The sequence below is a fragment of the Culex quinquefasciatus genome, chromosome 2 (assembly GCF_015732765.1).
Source record: "Culex quinquefasciatus strain JHB chromosome 2, VPISU_Cqui_1.0_pri_paternal, whole genome shotgun sequence".
Taxonomy (NCBI): domain Eukaryota; kingdom Metazoa; phylum Arthropoda; class Insecta; order Diptera; family Culicidae; genus Culex; species Culex quinquefasciatus.
In genome coordinates this window covers 145,263,387-145,290,262 of record NC_051862.1, presented here as the reverse complement: position 1 = coordinate 145,290,262, position 26,876 = coordinate 145,263,387, and the positions used below count along the sequence as shown (strand labels likewise).

The 26,876-nt window shown below is 37.3% G+C and overlaps 1 protein-coding gene across 3 annotated transcripts in view; it reads right to left on the bottom strand.

Moving 5' to 3' along the window:
• LOC6044608 (inactive dipeptidyl peptidase 10) overlaps positions 1 to 26,876 on the bottom strand; it is a 367,926-nt gene that overhangs the window by 249,524 nt on the left and 91,526 nt on the right. For all 3 annotated transcript variants that reach the window (XM_038251316.1, XM_038251315.1, XM_038251317.1), the window contains one exon: positions 17,593 to 18,602. In XM_038251316.1, coding sequence (XP_038107244.1) covers positions 17,593 to 17,622 — 30 coding nt within the window. In that variant the 5' untranslated portion in view covers positions 17,623 to 18,602. The remainder of the gene's footprint in view (positions 1 to 17,592; positions 18,603 to 26,876) is intronic.

The window sequence follows — 26,876 nt, the reverse complement described above, 5'->3', positions numbered from 1 at the left end:
TTCTCAGAAATTGTTAAAAAATATGATTTTTTTTCTAAGTTTAAAACCACAAAAAGGTGAGGGATCGAAACATGGACCTTAATTTCGTGATCAGGGAACAAACCTTTCCCCGATTTCGTGTGAGTTGATAGAGAATTTTGAATCTCGTTTGAACTTTCTTCCTTATCCAAAATTCCAAATTGGTTTATAATGTTCAGCCACAGCCATTGGCCATCCCGCAAGCTATGCCAAAAATTGGATTATGTTTCGGGCCTCCCAGCAACCCCACAGTTCATCCTCCCGACAGAAGACGATGATGAAATATCTCTCCTTCAAACGACAACATCCACCACCAGCGGGGTCTTGGCTGGTGTGCTTTTCCGGTTTTTAATATTCAGCGCGTGAGCTGCTCCGAGAAGAGAAGCTCTAAAACCATCGAACCAGAACTCCATTATAATTGATTCGATCGTGTCCCGAAGGCTACACGGGCCGGCCATGATTGGGCTGATTTTTAGCGCCCACTTCCACCTCCTCCCAGTCCCCCAGCTTTGGGATTAGTCCAAAACCACCTGATTCAACGTCCCGGCAGGGGGCGTCTCTTTCGAGCAAAACTTTTTCCGACGAACACCGTGGACCGTCAATTTCGAACAATGTGCTGATCAAAGCCAAAATTTGGCCAGGCTCAATCTAGTCACGCTTCGCCCATTTCGGGGTGGTGACCACGGGGGTGACGGTGGAAAACTGTTGCTGCTCGCATACTGAGAACTGGTCGTTGAAAATGGTCCAGATTAAAGTGGGTTCTGGGGTCGGAACACTAGGAAAAAGTGGTGGTATCATCAGGTGATTGATGCTTGAGTGACGAACAGCCTCACGAGGCAGGTTTCTGAAGGGGAATCGATGTCTTTCGTTGTTGGTTCAACCTCTAAATTTGCATGTTAAACAATATATAACAAAATTTTATCGTAAAATTTCCACTAAAAAAATGTTATTTTTTAATATAGATTGATTTAGAATGATCCCCCCAATGAAAGGTGTCACATTCGCAACAGTATCCTCCTCCCAAAAAAAACCTTCTGTGGCGTTAATTAATATGTTGTGCTTGGGGTTTTGAATTTGGCCCCGGGCGTGACAAGAAATTTTAATTAAAGGAATTTCACTTTTACACAAAAGGACGACGGGTGGAACTGTGCGTTGATTTCAGAGCACCGGTGAAACGGTTTATGTCGTGGTGGACAATGCGATTCCTTCTAGGAATTTTCCTTCTAAGACCAAGATTATGAAAAGGGATTGAACGCGCTGAACCGAGCTAGTGGGATCTTCATTAGCGAAGACATCGTGTGAATTAGACAAGGTGGTCTCCTGGTCATTCTGTTGTATCAATTGATAAGCTTGAGATTTCTAGAATTGAATTGCGTCAAGCTTAAAGCTGTAGTCCTCCGCAGTAGAGACCAAACAACGGCTCTGGCAACTACCCTTGAAAAGCGGAATCACACATCCCCCGGGGGTGCCAAGTTGGGCGGAGAGGGCTATCATCATTACCATCGTCTCTGCAACGTCAGCGTTGTTGTCCTTGGCATTGGAACAGTGAGCAAAGTGAAAGTGGTTGCTCCAAATCAACTCATGTTATACGTGAAAATCTATATTTTTTTTTGAAAAATCAAATCAAATCATTCGCTCTACAGCATTGCCTTGGCGTTCTCGATTGCGAAATTAATACTCGAAACTAGGTGTCCGAAGGCTTGATTGTTGAGGAAATTAACTACACACCTCTTTCTACACCTTAGCTTCCATCCACCCCGGGATTCGACCTGACGACCTTTGTATTGTTAGTCCAACTGCCTACCAGCGACTCCACCGAGGCAGGACCCAGGGAGACGACTCCTACACCTGGACTGAGCTAACGACCTAACCTCTAGGTTAGACCGGGACAAACATTTACTTCCCTGTCCGACGGAAGGCGTGATCAAACAAATCTCGTCTCAAAATTTGCCACCGGGACCTTCTGGGATCGAACCCAGGCCGACTGGGTGAGCGGCAACCACGCTTACCCCTACACCACGGTCCCTAGCTTCAAAATCAAATCAAACCATCCACATGAACGACCCCCGGGTCTTTTGTGGTCTCTATTGCAAGTTTCTGCTCGAACCTATGAGTCCGAAGGCTTGAATGGGGAGAGCACTCAAACCTCTTTTTACTCCAAGGAACCTTCCACCGCAGTGTTTGAACTGACGACCTTTGGATTGCGAGTCCAACCGCCGCCAGCGATTCCACCGGAGTAGGCTTGGTTTGGTGTGTTATTTGTATTTATGGCATGGAGACGACTCCTACACCTGGAATGACTAAACGGCCTAACAACCAAGGCCGGGACCGACATTTTACTTCCTCATCCGATGGAAGGTTAGAGCAGATGGGAATCGAACCCAGAATCATCCGCTTACAAAGCGGACAGCGTAACCATTCGGCCACGCACTGCCACTAGCTTCTTGGACCCTTAAAAAACTTTTGAAATAAAGTCTTCATGTTTTTGGTTATTCTTATTAAATTGAAACGTTTATCACTTATGTGCATTTATGTGTTTTATTTGATTAATTTTACAAAAAATTTATCAGCAATTAATTTTCCATGTTTATACTTTACATGTGCATAAGTCATTCTAGAAAACTTTGCATGTGTTTAGATTTTTACTTTCGTATGTTTTTTAACAGCGTTTTTAAACCATCGTCATTAAATGGTTATGTAACGATTCCACGTCAAGCTAACAGAATTCAAATGAACAATTCTCAAATTTATCTCAAATTTGGCCTTGGATTCTCTTGATTTTAGGATTTTCAGTTTTTTTGTGTTTCAGTTTTTATCATCAAAAATTCAACAACCATTTTTTTATATTTTTTGATATTTTTATTGTTAAATGTTGTTGCCCTGAAACCGTAAAAAAAATCCATAAGTTGAAATGGGAGAATAATTAAAAATACCGGCAATGCCTCTTTTTTTTTTGAAAGATCTTTTTTATTGAAAGCGTGTTTTCACCAAAAAAGAAAAAATCAAAATTTCATTGGAGCAATGGTGGACGAAATCGGTCTTATATTCTTAATTTTATTTTTTGTATCTTTTAATCCGGCTGAAATTTTTTAAGTGCCTTCGGTATGCCCAAAGAAGACATTTTGCATCATTAGTTTGTCTATATACTTTTCCATACAAAAATGATCTATGAGAATTCAAAAATCTGTATCTTTTGAAGGAATTTTTGATCGATTTGGTGTCTTCGGCAAAGTTGTAGGCATGGATGAGAACTACACTGAAAAAAAAAATTGATACACGGGATTTTTTGTGAGTTTTTTTTTACTTTTTTCACTTAGACTTGATTTGCAAAAAAACACTATTTTTATTTTTTTTATTTTCATATATGCTTTAGGGGACATCAAATGCCAACTTTTTAGAAATTTACAGAACGGGCAAAATTATTTGCCCGAGTTATACATTTTTGATTCAATACTGAAAAAATCTAAAAACTGGTCTTAAACATTTTTCAACTTCATCTTTCGATGTAAAAATAAATTTGATATCAAAAAGTACTTTAGTTAAAATTTTTTAGGGTAACCTTTCCAAAATAGTCATAGTTATTCATTTTTGAAAATTAACGCCCATGTTTCTCCACCTTTGAAAAAATATTTTTAAAAAGCTGAGAAAATTCTCAACATTTTGCTTTTAGAACTTTGTTGATACGATCCTTCGTTGCTGAGATATTGTCATGCAAAGATTTAAAAACAGAAAAATTGATGTTTTCTAAGTCTCACTCAAACAACCCACCATTTTCTAACGTTGATTTCTCAGCAACTAATGGTCCGATTATCACTACTATGTTATGAAACATTTGTGAAATTGTCTAATCTTTAAAAAAAAAAAATACATTGACTTTTTTTGAAAACAAATGGGCTTAAAATTGAATGATTGGCCTTTTTGAAATATTAGTCTTGATATTATAAACTATTTGCTTTCAAATTCGATTTGACATACAAAAATAAGTTGAATAAATTTTGCGACCAATATTTTGATTTTTTTTAAATTGATGTCTTTTGAAAAAAAAAAATAGCTTAGGATTAGGACTTTCAGTTTTTTTTGTGTTTCTCTTTTCATCATCATTTTTTGACTGTCATAGGTTGTTGTCTTCAAACAGTAAAACAATTCCAAAAATTAAAACGGGAGAATGGTGAAAAAATAGCGGCAATGCTTTTGAAAAAGGAAAGGAAAGGCGACTTTTCTCTAAGAAAAATCAAAATTTCATTGTTTTTCAACAAACAGTTCTTCAAATAAAAAAAACGAATGAATTGAAAGCATTTGAACGTTGATAGTTCATATATTTATCAAAAATAATCGATCAAAAGGGACCATGAAAAAAAGTCTTCAGACAGTTTAAAATTGTTGAAGTTTTAGCATTTTGGGTAAACATGAATAAAACCCGTATTTTTTTGGATTTTCTAAAATCAGTTCTATTCTGATATTTGAGAGAGTTGAGGTGCTATACTTGGCAAATAGTGTCCAGGGCACATGTGGAAATACAATGTTCCATCCTCGAGGGTCCCGGACCACCAAAACTCTGCTTAAGGTCGTAATACTGAATGTTTGGCCCTTTTGAAATGTTAGTCTTCGTTTTAAAAAATTGAAAATAATTTGTTTCGAAGAGATCGGAAAATTTCACGAATGTTTCAAATTTTAACGTTGAAAATCGGACCATTAGTTGCTGAGATATCTACATTAGAAAATGGTGTGTTGTTTGGGTGGGACTTAGAAAACATAAATTTTCCTGCTTTTTAAACCTTTGAAATGCGATATCTCAGCAACTAAAGGTCGTTTCAACAAAGTTCAAAAGTGCAAAATATAGAGAATTTTCTCAGCTTTTTAAAAAGATTTTTTTCAAAAGTGAGCAAACATGTGCACTAATTTAAAAAAATGAAAAACTGCGATTATTTTCAAAAAAGTCACCTAAAAATGGATTTAACATGAAAACGGTGCACTTTATCAAAATTTCACAAAAGTACTTTTTGATTGAAAATTTGATTTGACATCGAAAAATGAAGTTGACAATTTTTTACGACGAATATTTCATTATTTTTTTTAAATCAGTATTGATTAAAAAATTCATAATTCGGTCAAACATTTTTTGCACAACTTGGAAATTTCTGAAAAGTTGGCATTTGATGTCCTCTTAAACATATCAAAAAATAAAAAAAAATAAAAATAGTGTTTTTTTTGCAAATCAAGTTTTAGTGACAAAAAGTTAAATAAAAAATCACCAACAATTTTTTTACCGTGTATAACTTTTTTTTCAGTGTAGTCCATATTCATACCTACAACTTTGCCGAAGACACCAAATCGATCAAAAGATACAGATTTTTGAATTTTCATACATAATTTTTGTATGGACAGCTGCCAAATTTGTATGGAAAATTGTATGGAGAATCTAAAGATGCAAAATGGCTTTTTTGGGCATACCGAAAGGCACCAAAAAAGTTTCTGTCGGATTAAAAAATACAAAAAAAATGAAATGACCGAAATCTGAGAGAACTGCTCGTTTGAATCATTTATGCAAGAGGCTTACCAAAGAAACAAGTCAGAACTACAGTCATCCCTTATGTTAGGAACAGTTTACAGATCGACCAATGTTCAAACAATCATAGCAAATCGATAATTGAACTTAATGATTCGCTTTTACCTTCATTTGAAATCATTTCATGCTATCTTTCGAATGCTGTATCGAACAACTGCAAATTTTAATTTTAATATCAAGTTTTTGAAGAAAATCTTTTGGCCCTTGAAATCCACAAATTCAGAACACCTTTTTCCTATGGATGTTAACAAACTTTGATTCACTCCATGAGTACATATTTTTTACAAAATAATGACTACACGCACTGAAACCAACGAAATTCAATCTTAGTCATGTTTTATGAATGCTCTGATAACTTTTATGTGAAAATATGAGTTAAAATCAGTTGTTCCACAATTGTGGGTGGCACAATAACACCCCACAATCATGGAACATGAAATTTGAAGGCGGTGTTTTGCTGCTCTTCATGAAATAGTCTTGAGATGCAGTGTTTTAAAAATACTACTGCTGTTATGTTTTGATGTTCTGAACCATTCCAGGGAGTCCTTGTTACAGCCATAGAGTCACAGATCATAGCTCCGGGGGTCCTCAGATGACCCAAGACATATTAACACACTGTTCTAAAAAAATCCTATAAAATAGAAAAAAAAAACTCAAAAGACAAATTTTACTCTGTCTGCTAGTTTTTGCCATTCTATACCACTGTGCGTTATTTGCACTGTGGGAGTGGTTTCAATCCCGTTGCATCGACATCGCAACGGAGGAACAGTACTAGTTTTATTGCAGTTTTAAATAAATTAGATTACTGCGGGAGTGGCCCAATAGGAGATGTTGGAGATTTTAGTAACTTTAGAATTCAAATTCAGATACATTTTTAAAAAATTCTTTAAATTAGTTATTTTATTTATAAAAAAAATAAACATAAAAAATATTTGAAACATAATCCACTTTCCCCTCAGTACACGCCCTATGAGTTGGTCATCATCATATTACAGCGCGTGCACTTGGTATTGCTCCCGCTCTCTATGTGGCGGCAAAGCGGGTGGATTATCCTCAACAGTTGCAGGATTTTGCATTAGCTGCCTGAGCTTTTCCACTTCAACGAAGTAAAAAAAGAACCACTCCAGCTGTTGCAACACTGCCTGCAGCAGGGTCGATCATCGCACCACGCCACGAGTGAATAAATAGTCCAGCGTGGATGGAAACAAAATGGTTGGAGGAAAATTGCGCAGATTATGATTATGATCGTTATGGAAATGGGGGAGGAGGTTTGTGCTCAAGTTAACTTTAAATCTGCGGATTCCAGTTCAGACTAATCTAGTTGAAGAATAATCCAAAAAAAAATCTAAACGATAAAATTCGCTCCAACTCCACTTTAATCCATTTATCCGTTATCTCAATTCGATTTTCAACACGAGGGAGCACTAAAATCCCGAGCTAAACCACTCAATGTTGGCTGGCAAGGCAAGGTTGCCAGCAAACGCGGCCCCGTTCATTTATTTATAACAGTTCAAACCGTTCACCGGTGCCGAAAATGCCACTTGAGAGAGGTGAAACCCCGGAGAATGTGATAACTCTGACACCATGCCGAAAATTTAGTCAAGTGGTGCTCTTCTTGAAAAATGTTTGCTCGTGGGCAAATCAATCTTTCAAGTATTGACGCCCGGTCTAGAGTGGCTCGATGGCAAATTGACAGTGGATCGGCCGAAACTTGGGAACCCGATACCGTATCAATCCAAGTGTAAATATTTGAACCTTGGTTACATCTTGAGACGAAATTTCCACTGCATGGACGTTTGATGGCATAATTTTTCCGCCGCGTCAAATCCGCAGCACTAAAGACGACGGAAATTTCCTCAAGATGAAATCTTCAGCTGAATTTGGCTTCTTTCCAGCTGAGCAATTCTCTACAAAACCGGCCGATTTCGACCATTTTTATTTTTTGTATTTTTTGATTTGGCTCAAACTTTATGGGGGCCTTCCCTATGACCAAAGAAGCCATTTTGCATCATTAGTTTGTCCATATAAATTTCCATACAAATTTGGCAGCTGTTCATACAAAAATGGTACGTAAATATTCGAAAATCTGTAACTTTTGAAGGAATTTTTTGATCAATTTGGTGTCTTCGGCAAAGTTGTAGGTATTGTTAAGGACTATTTAGAAAAAATAGGTACACGGAAAAAAAATTTCCTGATTTTTTTATTAACTTTTTTTTCACAAAAACTCAAATTCCCAAAATACGTATTTTTTGATTTTCGAGATTTTTTGATATGTTTTAGGGGACAAAAATCCGCAACTTTTGAGCTATAGAGAAACATGGTCAAAAAATCTGCCGCCGAGTTATGATTTTTTGAAAAACTGGTGATTTTTGGAAAAAATCGAAATTTCATACATAAAATTTTTTTGACCTCATTTTTTTATGCAAAATTGAATTTGCAATCAAAAATTACTTTACAGATTTTTTGATAAAGGGCCCCGTTTTCAAGATATAGCCACCGAAAGTTTGATTTCAGCGAAATATTTGCAGTTTTTCGATTTTTAAAAATAGTGACCATGAGTGACCATTTCCAAAAATATTTTTTTTGAAAAGTTCAGAAAATTTGCTATAAAATTGTCTAAGAGACATCGAAGATTGGACCTCTGGTTGTTGAGATACAGCGGCTAAAAGAAAAAGAAACACGAAAATTGAAGTTTTCTAAGTCTCACCCAAACAGCCCACGATTTTCTAATGACGATATCTCAGCAACTAATTGTTCAATTTTCAATGTTAATACATGAAACATTCGTGAAATTTTCCGATCTTTTCGAAAAAAATATTTTGAAAAAAATTAAATCAAGACTAACATTTTAAAAGGGCCAAACATTGAATATTATGCCCATTTTTTTCCATCAGCAAAAGAAGAGGGAAAAACACTGTTCTTGGCAGACCATCATCACTCATTGTTAAGATTGGTTGCAAGTTTATTTTAGAATCAATATTAGAGATTTGAAACATCAGGTTTCTAAACAAAATATTTCTTCTTCTTCTTCTATCTATTAAGAATTGGAAATTCTTCGTTTCAATTCTTCTTGAAAAATCATCTTTGAGCACACCGTGCCCCAAAATATGCCAGTTTCAAAAGTTAAAGTCCCAAACTTTCATCGTACATGGCTTTTTGACGGTCGGAAAGTACCTAAAACGCGGAATATGATAATATGCCTCTCATCTTAATTTCGCTCTAGTATCCGTGTTGGTGCGAGGGTTCGTCCAAACACTCGCTACACATATTGGAGACGGGCAAGACATGTCTTCCGCTCAAGTCTGGCAAGTTTTTCTTCCCATACTCCCAACAAAAAAAAAGTTACATTTTTCCGCTGTCCTCTTCCAATTCCATTTGCTGCTCCTTTACCACCATATCTTGCTTGTAACTTGATAAGTGTTTGCCTTTTTCGGACGCGGATGGTTGAAACATGAAAATTATGATGCGGAAAATTAGGGATGCGCGAGCCGAGATGTGGCCATCGCCGTCTGGGGGCCAGCCGTTTGGGGGGCGCCAATTGCCGGCCATAATTGAATTCGGCCGCGCGACTCGGTTTTATTGGCTATTGATTGTAATTGGGAAGATGGTTGGGGAATGTTGATTTGAATTTTAGAAATATTGATAGCATTTTTTTCCTGTTAACTTCTGAGCGTTCGAAAGGTACAAACATATCAATATAAAAAAAGTGATCATCTCAATGGCCTGCCTTTATCTGTTCAAAAGTGTTATACAAACAGGTTTCTAATAAATTATAAATTACATTTACTATTGCGAACTATTTAGTTTAAGTTATTATAATCTTCAAAATTCAGGGTCAATTTGAAAACAATTTGGGTCTCGTGGCGCAGGGGTAGCGGCTTCGGCTGCCGATCCCGATGATGCTATGAGACGCGGGTTCGATTCCCGCCTTATCCACTGAGCTTCTATCGGATGGTGAAGTAAAACGTCGGTCCCGGTTTCTCCTGTCTCGTCAGAGGCGCTGGAGCAGAAATCCCACGTTAGAGGAAGGCCATGCCCCGGGGGGCGTAGTGCCAATAGTTTCGTTTCGTTTGAAAACAAAAATCGATTGCCAATCCAACGATGAGTCCCAGCTCCTGTCCAAAAAAAAATGTATGATTAACACTTAAGGCCATAAATTGAGGATTGGTTATTGTTCTGTAATTAAAGGATCCATACTTTATAAGCAAACCCTTAAAATTTCTGTGCATTGGCTCAAAGTTGACCTGGGATTTTCTTGGCCATAATATTTAGACCCGTTTGTTAGGAGATTATAGAAAAAAAAGTTGAATTTTAGAATGTTGAAAATTTGGTAGGTTGAATATTACCTCTTTATTTGTGTAATATTACATAAAAAATGTGTAAAAATGTGAACCTGATGAATATTTATCAAAAACTGATGAAAATTGAGCATGACCATGAGCATGAGAGATCACCCATGGTTGCCCCTCCGTTGCTGAACAGAACCGTAATATCCTTTCAGCACTACTGATTATATGCTTCGACGATCTAGTGGTGTTTCCCTTATCAACAGCATGTATGAATGCGCTGAAAAGATAAAACACCATGATTGCTAAAGCTAGATCAGTTGCGAATAGGTAACAGTCATTGGCCACCAACGGCGCCCGCCATGTCAGTTTGTAGATCTCGGTTTTAACGGACGGGAATGTTAGTTAGCGCAGGTTGCTACTAGGGCAGCTGATTTACTCTGTGCTTACACCCCACGAGCGCCAGGAACCTGAAAACTTGTTAGTAGGATAGGATGTTTGGTCAGGATTCATCATAGAAGATGATGATGTGACCCAAAATCATAGTGTTTGTTGAAAGGTATTATATTTTATTCTCAAGGCGAACAATCGGATGCTGCGGATGAGACATTTCCCGTTTAACTGTTGTTAATTTAAGCATAAGCATAAGCATAAGCATAGGTGCCCACCCGCAGTTGCTACTCCGTTATTGACCAGGACCTCCAGAAGTTACATCCACGAGCCGTGGAAGATAAGTGGGTGCTATCTTTCCTCGCTTCGCAACTTCTCAAAGGCCCCTATCATGCTGATCAATACCGGCGCCGGCCACGACCAGTGGTAGGGTCACGGGGAAGTGGATGGGAATGTTAGTCCGATACTTGAGTGATAGAGACCGCCCAATCGACTGCTTCTCCGACAAAGTATCACATGAGTTTTGAGGGGTTAGTAGATGGGTATGAGGTCAGGATTCACGAGTGGCAGTGATGTGACCATGAGCATTTTGTTTATCGGTTGAAATTTTAAATCTTAGGCAGTCGGCTGCGGAAAGATAAATAATTGATTATTTAAAAAGTTTGTTTTAATCGAACGCGTGCCAACCGAGCGGTAGTGCTATGGGCTGGACTTATCAGTATATTTTTACTGTTGGTACAATTAAGATAACGCGAGCAAATGTCAAAAATAGTAGATGAGTTAATACTAAAGCTGCCAGTTGGAATAAATTATTACGATCAACGAATATAAACGAAAAGAAAACAGGACACCACGTAACCGATTGTAATGAAATTAAAACAATAACTTAAACGAACTTAACCGGCGGCGTGCCTTCCTATCAACGATGATAAAAGAAGGACTTATAAATTTAAAATATAAAAAGACTCCAAAAATACGTTGCATAGTAACCGCGAAGTCCCGCTACTCACAATCGAATCCGAAAGATAGCTATCTAGAATTTTAAATATAGTATTAATTCGACCGCGATCCTCCAGAAATTCTTCGTCGGCGTGCCTTCCGATCAACGGTGATGTAAGAAGGGCTTTATTCATTAAAATGATTTTATATCATAAGCCTTAAAACATATTCGTCGGCGTGCCTTCCGATCATCGATGATAAAGAAACGACTTAATCCAGCAATACGACTTGCTTGTCTCGAAAAAAAAAGAATTCGGATCGTTTCTATCGAAAACTATGTAAAGAGAACAAAAATAAACTCATTGGCCAACGAACGCGCGAACTAAAAATAAAGAAAAAAGAAGAAGAAGAAGAAGAAGACCAATCACCCCATGCACACAAACAACGACACAAAAGAGATGAAAACAACACGAATCAGAAGAAATCCAATCACCCCATGTACACAAATAACGACACAAAAGAGACGGAAAATAACCCAAAAAAAAAAAAACAGGACTGCGCGTCCACACAGGCACCGCACTACTGATGCCATTATTTAATTATAATGACCAATCACCCCATGCACTCGAACAGCGACATAAAAGAGACGGAAAATAACACGAAAAAACAGGACTGCGCGTCCACACAGGCACCGCACTACTGATGCCATTATTTATTTATAATGACCAATCACCCCATGGGCAGCGAATGACCGAAAGGTTAAAGCTGCCGGAAATAAAGTAATTAACAACAACAACAATCACCCCATGCACTCGAACAGCGACATAAAAGAGACGGAAAATAACACGAAAAAACAGGACTGAGCGTCCACACAGGCACCGCACTACTGATGCCATTATTTAATTATAATGACCAATCACCCCATGCACTAGAACAGCGACATAAAAGAGACGGAAAATAACACGAAAAAACAGGACTGCGCGTCCACACAGGCACCGCACTACTGATGCCATTATTTAATTATAATGACCAATCACCCCATGCACTCGAACAGCGACATAAAAGAGACGGAAAATAACACGAAAAAACAGGACTGCGCGTCCACACAGGCACCGCACTACTGATGCCATTATTTATTTATAATGACCAATCACCCCATGCACTCGAACAGCGACATAAAAGAGACGAAAAATAACACGAAAAAACAGGACTGAGCGTCCACACAGGCACCGCACTACTGATGCCATTATTTAATTATAATGACCAATCACCCCATGCACTCGAACAGCGACATAAGAGACGGAAAATAACACGAAAAAACAGGACTGCGCGTCCACACAGGCACCGCACTACTGATGCCATTATTTATTTATAATGACCAATCACCCCATGCACTCGAACAGCGACATAAAAGAGACGAAAAATAACACGAAAAAACAGGACTGAGCGTCCACACAGGCACCGCACTACTGATGCCATTATTTAATTATAATGACCAATCACCCCATGCACTCGAACAGCGACACAAAAGAGACGAAAAATAACACGAAAAACAGGACTGAGCGTCCACACAGGCACTGCACTACTGATGCCATTATTTAATTATAATGACCAATCACCCCATGCACTCGAACAGCGACATAAAAGAGACGGAAAATAACACGAAAAAACAGGACTGCGCGTCCACACAGGCACCGCACTACTGATGCCATTATTTATTTATAATGACCAATCACCCCATGCACTCGAACAGCGACATAAAAGAGACGAAAAATAACACGAAAAAACAGGACTGAGCGTCCACACAGGCACCGCACTACTGATGCCATTATTTAATTATAATGACCAATCACCCCATGCACTCGAACAGCGACATAAAAGAGACGGAAAATAACCCGAAAAAACAGGACTGCGCGTCCACACAGGCACCGCACTACTGATGCCATTATTTAATTATAATGACCAATCACCCCATGCACTCGAACAGCGACACAAAAGAGACGAAAAATAACACGAAAAAACAGGACTGAGCGTCCACACAGGCACTGCACTACTGATGCCATTATTTAATTATAATGACCAATCACCCCATGCACTCGAACAGCGACACAAAAGAGACGAAAAATAACACGAAAAAACAGGACTGAGCGTCCACACAGGCACTGCACTACTGATGCCATTATTTAATTATAATGACCAATCACCCCATGCACTCGAACAGCGACACAAAAGAGACGAAAAATAACACGAAAAAACAGGACTGAGCGTCCACACAGGCACTGCACTACTCTATCAAAAACTGATGAAAATTCATCATTTTCTGGGGTAAAATTTATCATTTATTTTGCCACAAAATCTGTCACCATTTCCTGATGAATATTATATTGTATTAATATTAATATTAATATTAATATTGTATTGTACCATCATTTTTTTTCTGTGTAGCCGAGTTAGGATGGTGAAAAAATTTTCGTTTTTCGTAAAAATGAAAAATCATGCCTCCGGAGCGGATTAAGAAAACTTATCTACAAAAGAACGGAATATCTATAAAAGTCTAATTAAATCTTAATTTACTGATTTCAGTGCATCAGGACCACACAATCGTAGCTGGATTTTTTTATTTATGTATATTTTAGATATTTTGGACGTTACATATTTATCAACAAATGATAAATATCTTTTATCAGAATTCCGAGATATGATTTATAAAAAAATACCTTTACCATTTGAAGTACATTGAACGAAATTAAAGCACCGTGTTTCCCTGTAGAAAAAGGAATTTAAAGGTTTTTTTTTAAATAAAATTGTTTTTATTAGGTCCTTTTCGGTGCTGGGAGCTGGTTAGGACCGAGTCGGCTTTTGTAAGTTAGTTTTCTTAAAGCTAAGAGAAAATGAGTGACAAAAAAGCTATCATTTGATTATCTCAAGAAAATCTCTGGACGTTCATCAAGAGAAAAAATCCGAAGGGAGCATGGCTCTTCTCTCTCGCGCACGAAAGATCGGTGAAAGGAATCTAAAAAAAATCATCATCTTGATTATTCGGCGGAACATCTTTTTCACTACTACACTTGCAAGTGTAACGTCACACGTCCAAAAATTACCTGTCACATTTTGTAGATGGGCAATGTGTGTAAACAAAGTGAAATAAATATTATTAAGTGGTGCTGATAAGGAATTTCACAAAAAATCATCAGCAGATTGATTTTCTTGGAGAATTTCGGGAGCGATTTTCTTTTGCGTGATTTGCCTCCACTCTCTTTCGCGGGTGAAGAAAGTTCGCAAGCGAAATTGATTTTTTTGCGATTATTCCATCCCTGCTGCACCAGAAAAATCAGAAAGTATAGCGAGATCTCTTCTAGTGTCTCGTGATTACCAGCGATGGCATTCTCTCTATATCACTCCTCCCCTTTTCCTCGACTGTGAGCTCTCACCGCTGAGTCTCTTAAAAAGCAAAGCAATCCACTTTAACGACCCCCGGGTCTTTTGTGGTCTCTATTGCAAGTTTCTGCTCATTTCTAGGCGTCCGAAAGTTATGTGTGGTGAGTCACTCAAAACCTCTTTTACGCAAATGGACCGACGTTTCCCTTCCCCATCTGATAGAAGGCCATGAGGATAAGGCGGGAATCGAACCCGCACCCCATAGCAACTTAGGGATTGGCAGCCGAAGCCGCTAACCACCGCGCCACGAGGCCCTCCGCTGAGTCTCTTAATCTCTCCGAAAACTGTAATGAAAGAACGCATGACGTTCCATAAAACTGCGCTTGCGAAATTGGTTTTGTGACGGCTTTTGTGGTTGGACATTGTTGCAGTGGGATGATCGTGAAAGCGGGATTGAGAGAGAAAAGGAGAATGAGCACGAAATCGATCATTTTTTTGAATTTTAATTTTTGTATTTTTTAATCAGGCTGAAACTTTTTTAGTGCTTTCGGTTTGCCGTCCATAACATGTGTACTTATTTAAAAAATGGAAAACTGCGACTATTTTCAAAAAAGTTACCTAAAAATGCATAGAAAAAAAAAAAATCACGGTAATATTACATCTGGGAAGGGGTACATCTTTTATGTCAATGTGTAATTTTACCACTTTGCTGGTGTAATGTCACTTTTTCAGTCTAAATTGAGGTAAAATTTCATCATAAAAGAGGTAATATTCAACCTTCAAAATTACAGCTTCCAAACTTACAATATTTTTTTCTGTGTGGCTATAACTTAAAAACGGTGCACTTTACGACAATTTCACCGAAATACTTTTGATTTTACATCGAAAAATGAAGTTGAAAAATTTTTGTGACCAATATTTCGATTTAAAAAAAATAGTGTTGATTCGAAAATTCATAACTCGGTCAAAGATTTTTTGCACAACCTGGAAATTTCTGAAAAATTGGCATTTTATGTCCCCTAAAACATATCAAAAAATAAAAATAGTGTTTTTTTTGCAAATCAAGTTTTAGTAACAAAAAGTTAAATTAAAAATCACCATTTTTTTACCGTGTATCATTTTTTTCCAGTTTAGTCCTTATCCATACTTACAACTTTCCCGAAGACACCAAATCGATCAAAAAATTCCTTCAAAAGATACAGAGTTTTGAATTTTCATGTATCATTTTTGTAAGGACAGCTGTCAAATTTGTATGGAAAATTATATGGACAAACTAATGATGCATACCGAAGCCACCAAAAAAAGTTTCAGCCGGATTAAAAAATACAAAAAAAATCGAATGACCGAAATCTCAGAGAATTGCTCAAGTCTAGCTTGTCTGAAATGTTGTAACTGAACAATAATTATTTTGGCAAAAAAATTTAGAAGCCAAAATTGAGCAATATCGGAACACTTTTGATTTGATTACTGCTTGTTTGACGTGGAATCGCTGAATATAAATATAAACACACTCTCTTACTCGATTAAAATGACACCCTAAATGAGATTACTTGTCCATGTGTTATCAAATTTGATTTCTAAACTAATCTAAGGCGTCATCCATAAAGTATGTCACGTTAAAATCGGCCAAAATTAACCCCCCCCCTCCCCCCTATGTCACACTTTGTCACGCTTGTTCCAACCCCCTTCGAAAAGAGCGTCACATTCTGTTGACTCTCCCCCATCCATATTGATTTTTTGAATAATTATTACATGATGTATAAATAGGATTATTTATAATTTTGGAGTTCAATCGAGAAAGTTTTTAATTTTACAGGTTGTTTTTAGATTTTTATTTTTATTTTGTTGAATGCTGTAGTGATAGAAATCACCATCAACAGTTTTTTTAAATCTATTGATTTATGATTATTAAATCCATCATCGAAAATTCTGTTTCTTAAAGCTTTGTGTAGTGTTTGATATATTTTATAAAAAAAACTTTTTTTAGATAAATTCTTTGACTGAATTTTCAAACGAAACTATCGGCACTACGCCCCCCGGGGCATGGCCTTCCTCTAACGTGGGATTTCTGCTCCAGCGCCTCTGACGAGACAGGAGAAACCGGGACCGACGTTTTACTTCACCATCCGATAGAAGCTCAGTGGATAAGGCGGGAATCGAACCCGCGTCTCATAGCATCATCGACTGAATTTTCAGTATTCATGAAATAGTATAGCGTGACGTCACGGTCTCACGGACACCCCCTGTCCCCCTTGTAACACTTTGTCACGCTTGCAACCCCCCCCCCCTCCCCCCCCAGAGTGTGACGTACTTTATGGATGACGCCTAATAAAGACCCTACACAGTAAACAAAATCTGTGTAAAATCGCATGCAGAAGCATGCACATCACCTTTGCAAAAGCATGTTATATTGTATGAGAAACGTGTACACAAAAAGCATGTACAGAAGAAAAAAATAGGTCTGCTTTCCCCAAAAATAACATCAATCCGGCAAGAGTCATATTCAGATTACCAAGCCCACGCCCCAACCCTCTCAGCTTTCTCGCAGATTTATGAAATTAATTTTGGTTTAGCCAACAAACTAGAAATTAAATAAATTTTTAATATATTGTCAATGATTGCTGTAAATACAGTGCAAATGATTTAATTTGTTACTGATAGGCATGTGTACAAAAAAGTCTGACATCAGTAGATATATCTCAAATACCCAAGAAAATAATCCAAATCAAAATTTGTGACGTTGAACCGCTCTGACTTCAAAAAGTTTGTTGTCTCGTAATTTAATATGTCATTGATATCCTTCTTCCGCAGAATCTTTTCATCAGCCAAATTCCACAAACAAAGGAAAACCCATCAATCTCTTGTGATCAGGACCTTTTGTCACCAACCGCAGCAGCAGCAATACAAAGCACCACCACTATCAATAACCACAACATCAGCACAATCAATGGACCAACAGAAAGGAAAGAAAAATATCTCCAATACAATATCAGTTTTCCACAATGGCACACTTACCTCATCATCGTAGTTATCCGCCTCCGTCATTTTGCTGGCGGTGGTTTCGGTTTTCCTTCGTGAAGCTTTTCCGGTTCTTTGCTGTCTGAGCTTTTCAGACGATGCTTTTTTTCTTCACCGCTCAGAACTTTACACAGATTCTATTACACGTCACTTCCAGGCTGGACACGTGTGCCACCCCAGCAGACTGACCACGTGGACCACTCAAGAAACAGATCAATCTGCACGTGCTGCTTCTCTCTCTCTCTACGCGATGAATAAGCTCTTACTTTTTTATTTACATCTTATCCAGATTGTAGCAAAATCACCACCAGGCCCAAAAAGAAGAAAAAAAAAACCCCCGCTGAAACAAAAAAGCTCTTCCTTTTTTCGACACTTGAGCCGGAAAAAACTGCTGCTGCCGCCCGCCTTCCAGGGAGGGTGGTGCTAGGGGCCACCAATATTAGTGACACTCGATCAACCTCGGTGACCACTTGACCGCCGTAACTACTGCCCTCTGGCAGGAGCCGCACTAAGTGGTGTGGAGCTTCGAGCCATTAATACGACCCGCTTATTGTTTGCACTTTTGCCTTCACCCGCCCCGAAAAAAAAGACACTTTTCCTCGCCTTTCTTTCCGCGACCGGTTTTCCTCTTTTTCACACGCACACTACCGCAGCCGGCATATTAGTGAGTTGGGTGGGGTGGGTTTCACACCCCAGCTAAGTTGTTTGGCGTGCTTTTCCACTTTTTTGCTGCTGCTGGACGTTAAACGTGGCACGTGCCCAAATCTTGTCCGATTACAGAAAGCGATTCTTTTTTTTTTGCTATTTAAGGGATGGTCAGGAATGCTTCAAGCTTCTTTTTATGTTTTTATTTGCTTCTTTAATGATGTTTAGCATGCAACAGAAAGTGTTGGTTGGTTTTCTTTTTCCTACGTTTTTATGGGAACTTTTTTTCGCTATTTCTTTGGCGAAAGCTGTGCTAATTGATGTCAGTTGGATGAACTTGAGCTGGCGGGGGGGGTTCACAGCTGGAAAGAGGAGAATAAAAATGCGTTATTGATGTGAATTTAGTAGAGTTTATTTTTTAAAGGCTCTGAAAAGTTGGTCGATTATTTTTTTTTACTATTAAATTCACTCTCAATATCTTAATCTCAACTAAATATTTGTGTATGCATCCTCCTCTCAAGTACAGTCATCCCACATATTCGGAACACCCACAAATTTGGAACACTTTTGTGATAATTTGTCAGTAGCATACCAAATGCATCGTTTCTGTCGACCCTACTATTTTTAGGACCTTTATTTAGACATTTTCTTGCCATTTCACTAGTAAAAGTAGTACTATTAACGGTACACATCAACCATAGCTTTTGCACCCAGATTTCTGATACAGACATTTTAGTATCTTCAAAAAATACGGTAACTATCGATATGATTTTTTATTCATCCCCTAAATTACTGTCTTCAAAGTTATTTACAACAAAAGTTTGACTAATTTTACAATAATATTCTTTCAGGATTGGGTTCGTAAGTTTGATCAATTTGGAATAAGAAGACAACAACTTCCTTGGCTGCTGTGCACCCTTAAAGCAAAAAAACTGCATCTCAATACTATTTCATTCAGAGCACCAGAAAACTGCCTCCTGTTCCATAATTGTGGGATGTTATTGGGTCTCCCAAAATTGTGGAACACTTGAATTTAACTGATATTTTCACAAAAAAACACCATTCATAAAACATTACTTAGCTTGAGTTTTAATAGTTTCAGTGCGTGAAGTCATTATTTTGTAAAAATCGTGTAATCATTAAGCGAACCAAAGCTTGTTTACATCCGTAAGAAAAAAGTGTTCCGAATTTGTGGATTTCAAGGGTCAAACTTGGTATAAACTTGATATAAACATCAAAAACTTGATATTTACAGTTGTTCGATACAACATTCGAAAGATCGCAAGAAAAGCTTTCAAATGAAGGTAAAAGCGAATAATTAAGTTAAATTATCGATTTGCTATGATTTTTTCAACATTGGCGAATCTGTAAACTGTTCCGAATATGAGGGATGACTGTAACAGCAATAGGCAGCAATTATGTGAAAAGATATCGTCGTTTGAGTGCTACCTTGTGACAATGACCAGTAAGTTCTTTTAGATCGATTTTAATAGTAATTTTAACAAAGAATTTGTTTTTTTATATTTAATTAACAAATTGTAGCAAAAGTTCCAAATAATTTTATTGACGCCATCAAATCAGGCGTCCAATTTTACAAAAAAAGTCTTTTTGATATCAAATTTCGATCTCCTCCCTATTTCAGGATATTTTTTTTTGAAAACATGTCAGTTCAAAACAGAAAGTTCACGAGATATCATAAAATGTACCTCAATTTCTTGATAGGGACCCAAATTTTTCGCCAAATGCCAATTTTTCGAAACAAAATGTGCTTAGAAAAACGTTGAAAAGAGTTGAATTTTTGTTTTAACATTTTTTTTAGATGAATAAAATTGCATTAGAAACGTACGTTACAAAAATTTCAATATCGCGCACGGATTTTAAGTAATGCAACCACCTACCACGGGAGCTTGGCAGGAGCAAGGTTGCCAGGTTGCCAGACAAATCTAGTAAAGCCAGATTTTTTAAGTGTCAGCCAGAATAAAAATGCATCCTCTTCTACGCCAGATATTGACAGATTTGGACAGATTTTCTACTTAATGCCCATTTTGAACATTTTTTTTATTAAAATGGACGAATAAAATAAAATAAATAGAATGTGGTTTTCTTAAGGGGTTACATACATGTAAATCAGCAAAAATGTCAGAGCTTGGCATGAGCATACATTTTTACATTCGTTTTATAAATTTGTTTTTAGGTCATTAAAATAAACATGTTTATCTATGCAGCAATTCCCCACGAAAACAGCATGATTCAAAAAAAAAGTTCTCCGATCGGGCTCAAAATTTTTCTGGGGGATCAGTTCAGTTTTAGTGAAAAAAAGTCGATTTTTTCCCGTTTTCGTCATTTTCCCGTTTTTGCGCGTGGCGCGTCGAAAAATCCAGTTTTTATTTTCAAAAAATCGTATCTCAGAGTATCGAAAACATAACTTCACAATTTTTTGATATATTATGTGAAATTTTCCGAGGAATCCGATAAAAATATTTTCAGACATAGGCTCTTTGGTCCCGAGACCTTCAAAACAGCATTTTAAGATTTCAAACGATCTTTTCAAATGTTAAGCTAGATTTTTGAAACTTCTTACTATTTTTCCCAAATAGCCAAACTAATCACCTTTCTTTTGCGTCTAGGACAGCCAAAATCGGATGAAATGGCGAGGAGATATGACTTTTTGAAAAAAGTGGTTTTTGCGAAAATCGACGAAAATTGCCATTTTTCGAACCACCCTATCACGGCGTTGGTCACCCTAATGACCAAACAAAAAAAAAATACGGGTCTAATTATTTCGGCCAAGGATCCCCCCGAAAAAAATGAGCTCGATCGGAGAACTTTTTTTTCGAATCATGCTGTTTTCGTTGGGAATTGCTGTATTACCAAAACAAGTTTGAAGACATTTGGTTGAATCATTGCCGAAATATAGCTATTTGAAGTTAGCTGTTTCTAAAAACAGGTGCCACGATATCTCAACACTGCTTTAACCAAATCGGCTCAAAATTTTGGTGAAGACTCGTTAAACCGGTTCTGTGTGCATGACGAAGGCCGATTATCAAAAAAAAATCAAAAAGAAGATAAAAATATTTTTAATGATTTTCAAATAAAAATCGACAATTTTTATTTTCGTCATGCACACGGGATATATCTTGAGCGTCTTCACCACAAATTTCAGCCAATTTGGTCCACCCCATCTCAAGATATCGTGGCACCCGTAAATCAACTCGGTGTTCAGAGAAAAACGTTCACATAGTTTGACAGTTCGTTTTGCGCATGGCAAAATTTTGAACTTAAATCGTCTCTAACTCAGTTCAGTTACGAAATATCTTAATGAAACTTTCAAAAGTGATTGAAAATCATCTTTTTAGTGGATTAATTGAATTTACTGTATTAGCAAATTTTGTGATTTTCTTCATGTATGTAACCCCTTAAAGAAAACGTGAATTAACATTTTTGAGGCCATAATATCAGTTGAACAAAAAAAAATCAAGCTATTCGCTCTACAGCATTGCCTTGGCGTTCTCGATTGCGAGATTCCTACTCGAAACTAGGTGTCCGAAGGCTTGATTGTTGAGGCAATTAACTGCAAACCTCTTTTCACACCTTAGCTTCCATCCACCCCGGGATACGAACTGACGACCTTTGGATTGTTAGTCCAATTGCTTACAGGCGACTCCACCGAGGCAGGACGACTACTACACCTGGATTGAGCTATCGACCTAACCCTATATGTCGTTTTGTCGAATGGTACGCTTCGCCGAATAGACGTCTCGCCAAATTCCTTAAAAAAAATTTTTTTTGTATAATTTATGCTATTTTTTGACTGCAATGCCATCATGTAGAAAGAATGGTAAGATAATAATATTATAATGTAAAAAGTAAAGAACGTCTCATGTTTGAAAGAATGCAAAAACTAACAGAAATTAAAAAAAAAACAAAGAATGCAGACACTAACATCAATTTTTCAAAATGTTATAATGTTTGTTATCAAAAGAACTGCTCATGTTTGAAAGAATGTAAAAACACACAACAAACATGCTTAAAAAACAAAAAAATGTAAAAACTAACAGAAATTAATCAAAATTGTAAGCAGAAAATTGAAAGAACGGCTCATTTTTGAAAGAATGAAAAAAAAAAATAAACACCGAAAACAAGGATGCAAAAATCAACAGAAATTAATGCAAAATTATATGCCAAAAATAAAACTCCTAATATTTGAAAAATTGCAAAATCTCACAGAAATGATTTAAAATTATATGCTTAAATCAAATAACTGCTTATCTTTGAAAGAATGCAAAAACTCACAAAATTTTATTTAACTCGATAATTTTCAAACAATTAAGTATGCATGTAATTAAGTTTTGCGAGAACCCGACACGGCTCGACGAGCTGAGGGAGTGTTTCCAGGGAGGTTGCCACGTGATTATCCTGTCCCCTTTACAAGGAGTCCAGGTTCCCCCAGTCTAGGCCGGGGCTTTGTAGTCGCGGTAGAGGGGAGCATCAACGACGGACGGAGCAAGGGGCTAGGAAGTCTGAATGCGTGTGTAAGTGTGTGAACGCGTCGCTTTTGGCTGAATCAAAGCAGTCGAAGCAGGCTTTACCTGAAGTGTGAGTGTATTGGTAGTGGTTGATGAATCACAAGAGATGGATTCTGCGGTGAATGTTTGACAACTAAGGAAGAGTGGAATTTTCCGTAAGGGCGAAATCGGGTTATACAGAGTTTAGAAGAAAGGTGCAGACTTAATTAGAGTGAAGTGAGAAGGAATTAGAAAAATCAGTCCGGATTTGTTAACTAAAAATATGAATGCTAAAAGTATGTCGCCGTAAAGTGGGTGGTGCCATCCCGGGGGAACATGGCAGCTACCTGTAATCTTCGATCGCTTTAAGCGACCATCCAATAGGCGCTGTGGAGGCGCTTATCAACTGCTATATGCCAAGGTGGATGCTGGATCTGGGTGAGAGCGTTCTATTTATATAAATACATTTGTTTTTATCTTTTCTTACTTTAATCAATTTTCCGAGTTCATGATAACACAATCAAGATATTTTGAATCGCGTTCATATTACCATAATTTGATTCGTATGTTGTCAATTTCGTGTTTATAAACCTTTTCATGATAAGAATTAGATTGGGTCAAGGGGGTGAAAGTGTGTGTGGCAGTGATTGTCACAGACAAGTGGAAATAATATTTATCAACTTTAAAAAAATGACAATCACAGTGAATCAAAGGAAATTCTTGGCGAAAGGGGGAGTGAAATTCGAAAAGTGCAAAAACTTAAAATTGTCGCTCCTGAGAATCTGATCAGAATGCTGGCTGAAGACTCTTCAAATTAATCGCTTTAGTGATCAAAGCCAACAACCATCGACGCCATAGGATCCTGTGAATTTGGTGAGCACGTTTTATGTTGTGTGTGTAGTATGTATGTGTATTGTGTGTGTGTGTGTTTGTGTGAGTGTGGGTGTGAGTGTGTAATTGGGTGAATGCAGTAAACCACAAACTTGTTACTTCCTAGGCAAAAATTTTCACGATTAAGTAGATGAAAATCGTTTATCGAAAGATACGCTAACATTTAGGATAGACCATTAGCGCTCGCTTTTGATTTTTTTTTTTTCGATTGTTAGTAGCGGGACCTCGCAGTGAGTAGTGCGGTGCCTGTGTGGACGCTCAGTCCTGTTTTTCGTGTTATTTTCCGTCTCTTTTGTGTCGCTGTTCGAGTGCATGGGGTGATTGGTCATTATAATTAAATAATGGCATCAGTAGTGCGGTGCCTGTGTGGACGCTCAGTCCTGTTTTTTCGTGTTATTTTCCATCTCTTTTGTGTCGCTGTTCGAGTGCATGGGGTGATTGGTCATTATAATTAAATAATGGCATCAGTAGTGCGGTGCCTGTGTGGACGCTCAGTCCTGTTTTTTCGTGTTATTTTCCATCTCTTTTGTGTTGCTGTTCGAGTGCATGGGGTGATTGGTCATTATAATTAAATAATGGCATCAGTAGTGCGGTGCCTGTGTGGACGCGCAGTCCTGTTTTTTTTTTCGTGCTATTTTCCGTCTCTTTTGGGTCGCTATTTGTGTACATGGGGTGATTGGATTTCTTCTTCTTCTTTTTTTCATTTTTTTTTTGTTCGCGCGTTCGTTGGCCGATGAATTTTATTTTTTTTCTCTTTATACAGTCTTCGATAGAAACGATCCGATTTTTGTTTTTTGAGACAAGCAAGTCGTATTGCTGGATTAAGTCCTTTCCATATCATCGAGGATCGGAAGGCACGTCGACGGATATGTCTTAAGGCTTATGATATAAAATAATTTTAATGAATGAAGCCCTTCCTACATCACCGTTGATCGGAAGGCACGCCGACGGAGAATTTCTGGAGAATCGCGGTCGAATTAATACTATTTTTAAATCCCTAGATAGGTATCTTTCCGCAGTCGGCTGCCTAAGATTTTTAAAATTTCAACCGATAAACAAATTGCTCATGGTCGCATCACCTACCACAGTGAATCCTGACCTCATACCCATCTTACTAACCCCTCAAAACTCATGTGATACTTTGTCGGAGACGCAGTCGATTTGGCGGTCCCATCACTCAAGTATCGGCTAACATTCCCATCCACTTCCCCGTGTCTTACCACTGGTCGTGGCCGGCGTCGGTATTGATCAGCACGATAGGGACCTTTGAAAATTGCGAAGGGGTGATGATTGGTTCCTACTTTTCATCTGTGGTCCACGGAGCAATGTTTGGGGGTCCTGGTCAATAACGAAGTAGCAGCTACGGGTAGACACCAATGCTATGCTATGCTAATTAAGTATGCATGTAATAATTCTTAACTAATAAAAATAGCACACTAAAAATCATAAAATTACAATTTTTTATAAAGAATTCAAAAACCCTCCAACAGGTCTAATACAATTCGTGCCCTTTTCAAATATTTTTTTACGATTTTTTGTCAATTCGGCGAAACGTCACATGCGGCTAAACGACATTCGGCAAAACGACCGTCGGCGAAATGTCCCGCACCCATAATCATGATAACTCGTGATGATTACACCCTTATATTATATTATATTATATTATATTATATTATATTATATTATATTATATTATATTATATTATATTATATTATATTATATTATATTATATTATATTATATTATATTATATTATATTATATTATATTATATTATATTATATTATATTATATTATATTATATTATATTATATTATATTATATTATATTATATTATATTATATTATATTATATTATATTATATTATATTATATTATATTATATTATATTATATTATATTATATTATATTATATTATATTATATTATATTATATTATATTATATTATATTATATTATATTATATTATATTATATTATATTATATTATATTATATTATATTATATTATATTCACATGCCAACATTTTTGTAACGGTCTGTTTTTTAATTTGGAGAACTTCGTTACACTCTAAAAATATTGAAAGGTTATAGCTACAAAAAAAAAATTTAAAATGAAAAATTTTGTTCTAATTAAAAAATTAACCCTTCTGCGTTAATGTAGATTCGAGAAGAACATCAAATTTTTCTTAAAATGACATGTTCCAAAAAAATTGACAGTTGAGTAACGAAAAATGGCAGAGTTTTTAAAACTTTCTTTGTGTTTTTCCCGATGAAAATTACGTTTTTTCGAAATTTTGAGTACGCCATCATTTTGGGCGTCCATTTTACCTGAAAGTCCCTTTGACACCAAATTTCCATCTGACCACCTTTTCAGGCTGCAAATTATTGAACAACATGTCTTTTTTCGCATGTTTAAAAATGGAAGGGGTCGTACCGCCCCTACGTCTCGAGATATCAAAAAAGGACCGCGGAGTCGTGATCAGGGACAAACGTTACCTCCTAGGACAAAGTTTCACACAAATCGAAGAGGGTCGGGGCAACGATTCCCAATTCCGTGTGAGTTGGTAGAGAGTTACCAAAAATTGAATTCAATAACTTTTAATATTTCGACAAAGTGGATTACATGTTTCTTTCGATCGACCTTGAAGTTGTGTTTGGCATCTTTCCACGAGCACGAAATAATCTAATTTCAACTGCGAAGGCCACATCTTCCACTCAACCGGCCAATTTGCATCCCAAACTCACTTCCAAAGATTACTCTCCCTGGTCGCAAAGTGCAAATGTAAATTAATCGCGATAATCGCACACACAGTTTTGTTCCGCTGGCACAGACACAGGCACTCTAAAGTAATCCAGTTTCTTCCTTTCTTAATCCGGCACCCCTGCTAATCTGCTTATCTCTGGCTGTGACTTTGCACTTGGACTGGGACAGCTGCTGCTGCTGCTGCAATCTCTTAATTGTTTGCGCCACACAGTTTCCAGCGACCAGGACAAGGAGCTGATCCGAGCTGAGCTGGTTGCAAGTGAGGTTTTCTCAGTGGGAAAACAACTGAAAAAAATAGAGCCAGGAAATGAAAACTGGTGGCTCTTTGCCCCTTCTGAAATGTCACCCTTTTTGTCGCTTTCCCCCAAGGGGAGAGGAGGTCTGTAATAAAAACGGAAACGACAAAAAGAGCTTTCTTTCTTTCATCCCGTTTCGTCGGATTGGAAGCTTCCAGGCTATATCCGTTGATAAACAAAGA